Below are 11,915 nucleotides of genomic sequence, written 5' to 3' on the forward strand. Positions count from 1 at the left end.
CATTTAAAGCTGACACAGAAGTTAAACGAAGACTACAGTACTTCGTCAATAGCAAAAACAAACCGGCAGATGTCTCTAACGTGAAGCTCCTTTCAGAAAGTGTAAGCACTAACCGTTCCAGGATCCCTGCCCGGATACTGAAGTGGTGCTTGTACTGTAATTCAATTGGGTTGTGTTTTATCAGTCGGACTAGCGTCCCAATACTTTTGTTTGTATTATACAGTATCTTTATTCATTCATTCATTTAGATTCCAAATGTCCTCGGTTAGATCGGTGCTGTCGCTTTCCAAGCTGCTCCAGCCCTGGACAGGACTAAAGGGCAACACGGTCAACGTAAGCTTCTTCTACCGATTTACCGTCTTTACTATGTGGACACTCCACACACATTGCTTGTATTGTTTGTTTTATTGTACTGTAGCGGTGTATAATTTGTGACATGCGCAGATCAGGGCAGTTCTGTATTGCACTTACATACAAGGTCATTGCAATGTGGTGAGCTGCTGTTTTATCATATCACCAAAGCATGAAGCTGTTATCTATCCAGCTACTGTTACACTTGACCTCTGAGCTGGACTCACACCAACTGTATGCAAATATTACAACTGCTACAGTGTGGCATGACAGTATTAAGATTTTAATAATTCATGCGATTGATTAATTTATATGACTTTGAAACAACTTAAACTATTTACTTGAATTGATATTTTTACATTAAGTATTTGAAATAGTTTGAGACTTTGTCAACAAAGTTTACTGTAAATTTTCAAAAATCTAAGTACTTAATAAAGCAATAAGCCACGAGAGACCGTGCATTACTGCTTCACGTCGTGCCAAAACATCCTTCCCCGTGATAAAATCATAGCAGTAACGCACAGTCTCGAGTGGCTTATTGCTTTTATAAAACGGCGGTCAACATAAAATATAGTAAAATACAACAATGTTCAATTTATAAATGTTTTTATTTACAAAAACACTTACAAAAAGCATTCTTCCGCGAAATCAGGTAGTCCATTAACAGTGTTGCTAGGCAACATGAGTGGCAAACATAACATTCGCAATAAACATTCCTCCACAAACACTATTTAAAGCAATAAGCCACGAGAGACGTTACTTACAAAAAGCATTCTTCCGCGACCCCACATAGTCCGTTAACAGTGTTGCTAGGCAACATGAGGGTGAACATAACGTTCACTTTTTCTTTTCAGTGGTGTATTAATATGGAATGATGTGAGGTGGTCATAGGTGTGCGTTTATCGGGGATTTTACAACGGCTTTGAACGCGGCTCAGCCAATCAGATTTTAGGACCGGAACTATCCGTTTTATAAACACTATTTCTTGGACGAAACACCCGCTTAATGATTAGGATTACTGTTTATATTAATCTGGACATTTCCATGTATAGTACATGACTTAAAATAGTGTTCAACCTTCGACTTCGAACGCGGCTCAGCCAATCAGATTTTAGGACCGGAACTATCCGTTTTATTATTAGGATTTTAATGTCATGTTTTACACACTTTGGTTACATTCATGACAGGACAGGTAGTTACTTATTACACAAGATTCATCAATTCAAGTTTATTGTCAAACACAGTCATGGACAATTTTGTATCTCCAGTTGACCCCACTTGCATGTCAGGAAACCCACACAGACACGTGGGAACATGCAAACTATGCACAGAAAATGCCTGGACCGCTCCACCTGGAGTCGAAACCAGGACCTTCTTGCTGTGAGGCACTGTGCTGCCCAGATTTTCTAAAAATATGAGCAAATATTGAAACATTTAGAACACATAGAGCGAGGTCCAAATATCTCAGACAACTTGCGAAAATGCTGTAATTGAGCATGTTCATAAACTATTTTCATTACAATTATATAATCACCTAAACAACTTAAGTGGACACTTGAGTGGCGCACCTGTAAATTGCACTAGTCCATTACTTCTGGGATCCAGGGTTCAAATCCCCAGTAGTGCCATCAGCCTATTAGACATCTAAATACAGACACAACTGGCTATGTCGGGGGTGGCCGAGATACCACAACGGATTGACTTCATGTTCAGGATGTGTTACTGCATTGCACCCATTGATTCTGTGGAAACCTGAACAGAATAAAGCAGTTGTAAAACATACAAAATTAATGAATGAACAACTTGAATGAAAAGTTAAATTTACTGTATGAAAAATAGATAAATTTCAGAATTGCTCAGTGTTTGGCACTACAGAAAAGACAGATCCTTTGCACAAAAAGTCAGGTTTAAGAAAATATATTCTTTCTGTTAAATTACATGGCAAGATGACTCTGAGGAACTGGATTTACTCATCAGAATCTTGTTTACATTAATACATATGCAGCCACTGGTAACCTGTTATGAATAAGGCCATAGCAAATACTATGGAATTTAGAAAAACACTTTAATTAATGTACAATAGATAACACAATTTTAAATATGCCATATAAAATAATTAACTGTGAATGCTGAGAGTTTTTATACCTGCTACCTGCTTTATTCCTTGTTAAATGTTTATGTGTTTTCTCAAATGACAGGTGATAAGACCAGTTATATGCACCCGGAGAGAGAAGTCCTCATACACTGTAAGTTCCAATCTAATATACACAGGCAAATGAGATCAAGCTGTTTGTTTTCCCCACCAATTTTAGTTCATACCAATTGGCAAACCATGGCTCCTTTTACTATGTTCATGGAGTTTGGCATGTTATCCATGTGTCCATGTGGGTTTCCTTTGGATACTTTTGTTTCCCTCCACCCCCCAAATATTAGCAAGTGGATTAGTGGTTAGTAACTGAATAAATGGGTATTTATGTGTGACCCTGCAATAAACTGATGACTTTGCTGGGTGGTCCCAGATTCACCTTGACTTAAACCAGGGTGAAGTAATGAAGTAGTAGTAAAAATAAATGAATGCATTATTTAAATTATTTAGGTTAGGGTATAAGACCATAACATACACTTACTCTTACTTAATCATTCATACCTAGTGTGATTGAAATAAGCCAGCCACTGACTTGCATGTTGTAGAAAGTGTGAGGAAGGTGTACCTTCAATTAACCCACGTTATTATGGTAATAACATGCCAAATTCCACACAGACAATAACCTTGGAGTTTTGCCATGTCTATACTCTAAGGATATCAATATAAGAATAAATGTAATATCCACTTTTCCAACTTGTGCATATTGAATAAAAAGATACATCTGATAGTTATGATCAGGACCTCAGGAATTATGACTTTTTGCCGTATTGCCCATTGCTTGTAATGTTTTGGCTGACCAACTTAGTATTTTGTATATATAAATTTTACATTTAATGTCTGCAGCACACATTTAAAAGAGTTGGAATAGGCAAAATCAAAGTGAAAAGTCAAAAATATTCAAGTTACACTGTTTTAAACAGTCCATAATAGGCAGGTGAGTTGGTAAGGTGAGGGAATCATGATTGGGTATAAAAGGAGGATCCACCGAAGACTACAACTTTCATGACAGAATTGACAGTCAGTTCAAAAAGAACATTTTTCAATATAAGATTACAAATAATTTAAGTCTTTCAGTATCTACCGTACATAATATTGTGAAATGATTCAGAAAATCTGTAGAAATCTCAGTCTAGAGGAAAGACCATAAACCACTGTTGAATGTGCTTTCTAATTACAATCTATCTATGAGATGTCATATAAATGTATAATATATGACTAATAAATACTAATTGACTGAAGAATTGTAATGATCATCTTTTAATTACTAACCACACCTGTTCTCTTCCTTCCGTTCACACCTACCCACCAAATCATTGATATGAGTCCAGGTTATTGTGAGTATTGTGTGTTGATGCAGTGCTTTGTATTACTATAGAAAGACACTTTTACAGTATTGGATTGGCAGATAACATTATGGGTTGGTTATTGATGTTATTGATGAATTTGCGTGTCTATTTGAGTGAGCTTAATTATACATTGCAGTGTAATAGTTATATCTTTAAATACAAAACAATGAAACTTATATCTACAGAACATGTATTGTGTCAGCCAGGACTAAACTTCACCAGAATAAAATACAATGCTTGTATTACACAAATATATAAAATACAGTGTAATTCAGAACCCTTGACGTTTTGTGCACTTTTATTTGTTGTGAATTTGATTTTGAGTGAATGTAATTGACATTTCTACCCTTCAGGCCACACTAAATAAGTCTTAATGCACTATGTTTGGTATAAATAGATAATGAGGTGGCTCAGTGGGTAGCACTGTCACCTCACAGCAAGAAGATCCTGAGCTTGATTCGTAGGTGAAGCAGTCCAGGTCCTTTCTGTGTGGAGTTTGCATGTTCTCCTCTTATCTGTGTGTGTGGGTTTCCTCCGGGAGCTCTGGTTTTCTCCCACAGTCCAGAGGCATGCAGTCAGGAGATAACTGGAGACACTAAGGTCTCCCTGGATAGGTGTATTTAAATGAATGTGTTTCTGTGTGTTTGCCCTTTGGTGTATTGATGACCAGTCTGGGGTGTTTCCTGCATTTCGGCCAGTGAATCGGACCCACCGCAACCTTAATAGGATAGATCGGTGGTAAAACACACAATAAATACAAACAAGGATAATGGATCCCAAAACCAAAACTGTAAAGCATGATGGAGGGAGTATCATGCTTTGGCTTCATCCTTTCTTCTTTCGGCTGTAGTAATAAGTGACCATTATTATTGTCTTATTTTAAAAAGCAATTCTGAAACATGCGAACAACTCACTCAAATAGTACATGCAGTGTCTGACTTGCAGTGGATCTGATCTGGTATTGTTGTATAACTCAGTCTCAGTCTCTTGTTTCCCCATCACAGCCTCCTCCGGCAAAGTATGGTGGCCGACACACGGTAACCATGATTCCTGGAGATGGAATCGGACCTGAACTTCTGAACCATGTCCGAGAGCTTTTCAGGTGTGAGAAAAATATTAAACGTCTTATTTGAGGTCATTGGGAATTTAAATTGTTTGACTGATTGGGATCTGTACAGGTTTTGTTGCGTCCCTGTGGATTTTGAGGTGGTGAAGGTGGACTCGTCTGCTACTTCAGAGGAGGACATCAGTAATGCCGTCACAGCTATTAGACGCAACGGAGTTGCACTGAAGGGTACTGTATAGTATGTATACTGTATATATGCTGCAGAAATTATACAGACTTAATAAATATTTCTTCTTACTATTTACTGTACTGTTTTTCTGCAGGTAACTTAGAGACCAATCACAAACTTCCTCCCTCTCACAAATCCAGGAACAAATTATTACGGTATTATAAAGTCTGACTCTTCTTCAAAGTCAAATCAAAGTACATGCATCTCAATAGAAATATAAAAAACGCAAAGGAACAAATGTGATAACCAACATGTCATAACTGTTCCATTTTTTGAACTTCAGCACATCTTTGGATCTGTATGCTAATGTGATGCACTGTCAGACTCTCCCTGGTGTCCTGACCCGCCACAAGGACATAGACATCATTATTATCAGAGAGAATACAGAGGGAGAGTACAGCAGCTTAGAGCATGAGGTAAGGGTTGCTTTTCTTCTTTTTGTCATACACACTGTCTGTACCATTTTATATTCCTTTAGTCTAGGGCAAGCCGTAGCCTAGTGGTTAAGGCACAGGACTAGTAATCCAAAGGTTGCTGGTTCAAGCCCCACCACTGCTAGGTTGCTGCTGTTGGGCCCTTGAGCAAGGCCCTTAACCCTCAGTTGCTCAGACTGTAATGTAAGTCGCTTTGGATAAAGGCGTCTGCTAAATGCTGAAAATGTAAATGTCTAGCATTCAGTACCCAGTCTGGTACTTTAGTTTAGACTAGCTTTATAAAGTTTGTTGTGGTGAGGTACAACGCTCGAAAGGTGACTATATAGAAATGATGTAATTTGTGTATGAAATTCTTAGTAAATAGAGTTTTACTTGTTACTAAAGATAAATAATTAAACAAAAGAGTTAGAACATTTAATGGAAAAATACCAGTAGAGGGCACAGTTGGCTGTGGAACAGCTCTCCTATGTCAGGATGGCAGAGGAAATTACTTAATCCAATTAATTGTGGAATTGAGTGTGGTGGAAGAAAAATGCAAAATTAGCATTATAATGAAAACCAAACCCCAAAATATCACATTATGTTAAAAGGACATTCTCTGGATGGTCAGATATGGTCAGATGTAATCCAAGATCCACAAAAATGGGTTTGCTATAAAGTGGAAACTGCTGGAGCACAAGCTTTACTTCACCATGTGCTTAAAAAGATGTCCCTGCTACTAGTTTTTGTTTATCCATGTGATCTGCAACAAACTTTGGTCAAGCTTCAATATATCAGTCTTGGGACAGGGACTATTTTCTTGCAAAGCAGCCATGGTGATTCCAAGGTTAACAGAGCAACCTGTGTTCCAACAGCTTTTAATTAATGACAGTCATGTTTTTGTGGTTTGATTACAGCAGACCATCTGTACTAATTCCCTCCAGCATAAGGTGACAAATTCCCAACCTTGGGAAAGACAACACTGTTCTGCAGCAGAGGGGAAACATCATGACCCTTTACACCCTTAGAGAGAGCCTAAAATATTCTAAAAAATAATATTTTAAACCTGAGCAGTGCTGATTTTGTGTACTCATGATTTCACAATCAACCTCCAAACAAATACACATCTAATTAAATAAACCATTCATACTTGCTTATTCAATTTGTGTTGGAATGTGAATTAGAGAACACTTTTTGTCTACTTATGAGCATTTTGCCGCCTCTGCTGTTGCTGGAAAGAATGTTGGTGATTGGTGGTCCAGCTATAAATTTATAGCAGTTTGATGAGAAACCAATGATAAATGATAGTAACATTATATGAAAAGTTCTGCCCATTGTGGGGACACAGGTGCAGTGTCCTGCACATGAAGCTTGTGTAATAAAGCAATTATTAGTAAGAAGGATTTGCATTTTGCTTAAAAATGAGCTATTTTTTTACATAATAAGCTTCTGTGTGCTGGTTGCATTTCTAAGGCTGAAATATCATCTTAATTTCAGTCCCTTTACTCGTGCAGTACTTTATGAGAGGACACAGTAAACTAGGCTAGGCTATTTTCAAACGAGGGAAGAAGGGGTCAGAGAACCAAGCTTTAAGAGTCACGGTTTGCTTCTGTCCTACATTATACTGTAGAACGAGCCCTAAATGGACACAAAAAAATCAACAGCTGTAGTCAGTCTTAATCACTAAAAGGAATTATTATTACATGTCACTTACATTGTACGTATTCAGTTATTTTTAATCAATTCAGAATGTTCCCGGAGTGGTGGAGTGTCTGAAGATCATCACCCGGATGAACTCGTTGAGGATCGCTGAGTATGCCTTCAAACTGGCCAGAGAGAAAGGTCGCCGCAGGGTCACTGCTGTACATAAAGCCAACATCATGTAAGCAACTATAAAACTATTACTTCTTTTGTGCATGGCCTTGTTGGAAATTGCTTCATATGTATCTGAATATAAAAATGCTAGAACCTTTATCAAACTGACAAAAGTACAAAAAGATTTCTGGTGTTTTCACCGACCAACTTGGTTGTATTTTGTAAACATGAACACATTTGGAATTTAATTCTGCACCACAAAAGTTTCTGTAATTTTCAATTATTTAAACTATTTTAATTATTTAAAACTGAGTGTACTAGTTTTGTAAGTGTATTTTTACCAATTCTTGCTTAATACAAGACTTCAGCAGCTGAATAGTCTGTACTCAAAATTGTATGATACTCTTCTTCATGATACACCATACATTTCCACTAGAAGTCAGGTTTCCACTGTCTTTCAGTCTGAGATGAGCTTAACCCAACTCTGTGACTTTTATGCTTAGATTCAATTACTGTTTTTGTGTAATAGAGTTTTAGGTTGTCACTTAATGCAATAGTGGACGGACTGTGTTAAGTGACAATGTTTTTTTGAAGTACTTGAGTCCATGTTGTTATATTTAGCACAGTAGCATGAAAGTTTCTCGTGTGATGCCAACTGAGGTCTCAAAGGTCATTCACACTAGACAATATCGATAATGATTAAAAAAAAGAGCTGCAGGTCTTGGAAATGCCTTTACATGCTGTGCGCACTTGGATTTAGGCAGTTTAACCCATTGTTTATGGAAGATTTTCTCAAATTCTTTTAGATTTGATGATGAGCATCTTTAGATCTAATGTTTAAGGTTTAGGGATCTAATGTTTATGTTTAAGGATCTAATGTTTAAGGATCTAATGTTTAAGGTTTAAGACTGGGCTTTGGCTTGACTTGCCCTGAAGCCTCCAAAAGGTCTGAAAACTTGAGAGCAGTTTTAACTGATATTGTTTGTCTTTTCTATGTTCCACACAGGAAGCTCGGTGATGGACTTTTTCTGCAGTGCTGTAAGGAGGTGGCAGCAGGATATCCAGACATTACTTTCGATAGTATGATTGTAGATAACACTACCATGCAGGTATTTAATACGTTTATTCATGATAATTATTTTTCTCTATAATATTGTTCTACCACAGATTAGCACTTTATTTCCCTGATTTCTCTGTTACTTCCAAGCGCCACAAATGTAATTGTGAATGCCATTTATCTATCAATCTACACTTACAGTAATCACATAATCAATAACAAAGTGAATGCTTTACATGATCATTTTCTGCAAGTAAATACATGTCTACAAATACATAATCTTCTAATCTTACACTGCACTTATCTGCACTGATTTAAAACATATATTATGACTGTTTGTGTTCCCAGCTGGTCTCCAATCCTCAGCAGTTTGATGTGATGGTGATGCCGAACCTCTACGGTAATGTCGTGAGCAACGTGTGTGCTGGACTTGTTGGTGGCCCGGGTTTGGTCCCAGGGGCGAACTACGGCAAGGACTATGCTGTTTTTGAAACTGTAAGGGAGTAATAATACAACAACAATAATACATTATTTGGGCCATAGATTTTACAGTGTCTGCAGGTCCTCAAAGCTCATATGTAGTCTATTAAAGAAATTGTATGTACTTAACAGCTGACAATTAAATTGTCTTGTATTTAGGCTTCAGTGGATTCTTGTGTCATTAATTTGTACATGGCAATACATGAGTTATTATTATTATTTAATATTCATTTTTATTTTATTTTTATTGGTCAGGGTCGGAAAGATCCAGCATTCTAAGAATCACTGGGCACAATGCCGTAATACAGCCCAGGCAGGATGCCAAACCATTGTGGGGCCTTGACCACCCAATAGAACCCCAGACATAGCCATAATCATAGCCAGTAATTTTCTGCTGCACCACCCAAGTACCCAGTATTACTATTATTATTTTTATTATCTCCTGCGTTAGAATGACATGTTCTCATATTATCATTGAATCTATTTTAAAACAGTTATGTTTTACGGTTGGGACAGTTGTTTATTACTACCAACTAATCAGGGTGCAGGCTAAACTAAACTGCTGTGCACCCTGGGCTTTTTTGTAAATTATTACCTAAAGTGGGTAGACTTCCTCTGTTTGTTGTATGGGCCAGAAGTCAGCAAGAAATGGTGAACTTGGAGCAAAAATATATAATGCCAGATTTGACCTTTGTGCAAGAACTATTCTTCAAACTATGTTTGGGCTGCCATTATTATTACAGAATAAGAAATTTAACTTTAGTGTAGCAGCAGCTCATTTTTGCTTTTGTTTTGCAGGCAACAAGAAACACTGGGAAAAGCATTGCTAACAAGAACATTGCAAACCCCACTGCTACCCTGCTGGCAAGCTGCCTGATGCTGGATCATTTAAGGTGTGTGATACGGTTTATATTTAGCAGCCTGCTGGTTTAATATGTCTACACTTATTACTTATTCACTAAGAGAGTATTTTTAGATCAGAATACAGAAGATTCCTCGTGGCTCTGTGAGTAATCAGTGGTAAACAGTGTAATTAATGCTGAACATTATCATTTGTCTATTTTTTTCGTCATAGGCTTCATGATTATGCCAGTGTCATTCGAAAAGCAGTCCTCAAAACACTGTCTGAGACTCAGGTAACACAAATTTTACTTATGAACTGTGGTACTCATTGAATCTGTCAGGATTCTTACATTTTTGTCAAATCACATTAATTTGTACTAATTGTAATTGTAATCTCTCTGATTTTACACTCTTACATGGGTAAGGTCATTGAACTGTGATTATTTAACATGAATGTAAAAATGCCAAACTCATTTTATATGTAATGATTTAATTTTGCATTTAGGGGAAACTAATAGAGTGAATTTTCATCACTAGGTATAATAAATTGTATCACATATTAGTGCAAACTAAATAACCTACTACAACACAAGATGAATGCTTTATTTGTAAAGAAAATCTCAATGTAGGACAAATGTAGTTTGAAGTATTTTAATTCTATGTCTTTATTCAGTTTGCTTTTAAAAGAAAAAAAAAAAACCTTTTGTCCTTTAAATTCCTTTAAATGAGCTTAGAGATCTATAAAGACTTTCTGAAGATCACATGACACATAAAAAAATCTATTTCTGAGACTGAAATTTCTAAGATGCCCAAACCTATTAAATAAATTTAAAACATGAACAATTTTAGATCTTGTTGGTTCCTTGTTGTTTCTGCAGTTACACACGGTGGATCTGGGAGGTCAGGGCACAACATCTGAGGTGGTGCAGGCCATAATGCAGGAGATTCAAAAGACCAAACACCATACGTCCAAACATATATGATCAACCTGTAAATACCTCCCTGGCAGGTAAGAACCCACTTACAGAGCCCTGTACAAGCTGATCACAATACACAGTGCATTTTTTTAAAAATTCTCTTTAAATACCTATTAGGGCACATTTGTTACTCTGAAAGATGTAAGGCCAATAAACAAAACATGATTAAAACACAATTATTTTGGGAACTAAGTTCTAAAACCTACAGTTACAAAGTACACATGAAGTACACATATCATTGATTATTTTATAAGCTACACATACCATACAGATGGGTATACAATTACTGATATATTCATCTGTTGCTCTGTACATTGTGTCACCCCACTGAACTCCCAATAAGCAGATGATGTTTGGGTGGTGGACCATTCTCAGCACTTCTCAGACATGGTAATAACATTGCAGTGTGAGTTATACTGGTATGAGTGTATCAGGTGCAGCAGTGTTGTTGGGAATTTGAAAGACTTTAATTAATGTCAGTGCTGGGAGGATAATAGTGTTCCAACCAAGTCAAAAGCTAACAGACCTGCTCATCTTCCTCATCTTCCTCTAAATAGTATGAACATTGTTGAAAATTGCCTCAGACTTTTTTAAACTTACACTTTTGTTAAAAACTGTTTTAGAGATATGTCAATAAGTTTGTTCTAAATGCATATAATCGTGAACATAATCGGAAAATACAAATCTCCAGAATCAAAATCAGTTATCAAGAAGTTAACCATTCAAGATTGGTCAAACATTAAAATAAAACCTTTTTTTTCTTATTTTCATGTTTTCTAGGAAGACATCTTCAATCAATAAATGACTTAACAGTGGGTAAAGCATACATGTTTATGGTTTTGAATGAATATGAACCATGTGTGCATGATGCTTTACAGCTTTAAACTGTGACATAATGTTTATTTAAATGAGAAAATGTGGAAATATGCATTAAAAATCTTAATTCACTCAGCACTGTCTCAAGTTCTTACTCAAAACCAAAAATGTATTTATTGCCTGTGTACATAATAGTGCTTCCAATAGTTTTCCATTGCATTGTACCCTACACTACAGTACGGTACTCTTTGTGCCATGGCTAATGTACTATTTTCTGTTTCCAATTGCACAAGGATGCTTGTGAATGTGAAAGGAGTTTGTTGAAGATTCTAACAGTGTTCTCTGTAATAACCGTAATAACTGGTAAGCAATAGCA

At 36.6% G+C, this 11,915-nt stretch overlaps 1 protein-coding gene across 1 annotated transcript; it reads left to right on the top strand.

Moving 5' to 3' along the window:
* Nucleotides 1-178: 178 nt before the first annotated feature.
* Nucleotides 179-11,674, top strand: LOC134333336 (isocitrate dehydrogenase [NAD] subunit gamma, mitochondrial-like). Its single transcript, XM_063015288.1, has 13 exons — nucleotides 179-333; nucleotides 2,550-2,597; nucleotides 4,848-4,945; nucleotides 5,022-5,137; nucleotides 5,233-5,293; nucleotides 5,422-5,554; nucleotides 7,300-7,433; nucleotides 8,373-8,475; nucleotides 8,772-8,918; nucleotides 9,702-9,796; nucleotides 9,979-10,039; nucleotides 10,625-10,755; nucleotides 11,504-11,674. The coding sequence occupies exons 1-12, from the start codon at nucleotides 256-258 to the stop codon at nucleotides 10,727-10,729; spliced, it is 1,179 nt and encodes a 392-aa protein (XP_062871358.1). The 5' UTR covers nucleotides 179-255; the 3' UTR covers nucleotides 10,730-10,755; nucleotides 11,504-11,674.
* Nucleotides 11,675-11,915: the final 241 nt, after the last annotated feature.

This window comes from Trichomycterus rosablanca, chromosome 19 (assembly GCF_030014385.1).
Source record: "Trichomycterus rosablanca isolate fTriRos1 chromosome 19, fTriRos1.hap1, whole genome shotgun sequence".
NCBI lineage: Eukaryota > Metazoa > Chordata > Actinopteri > Siluriformes > Trichomycteridae > Trichomycterus > Trichomycterus rosablanca.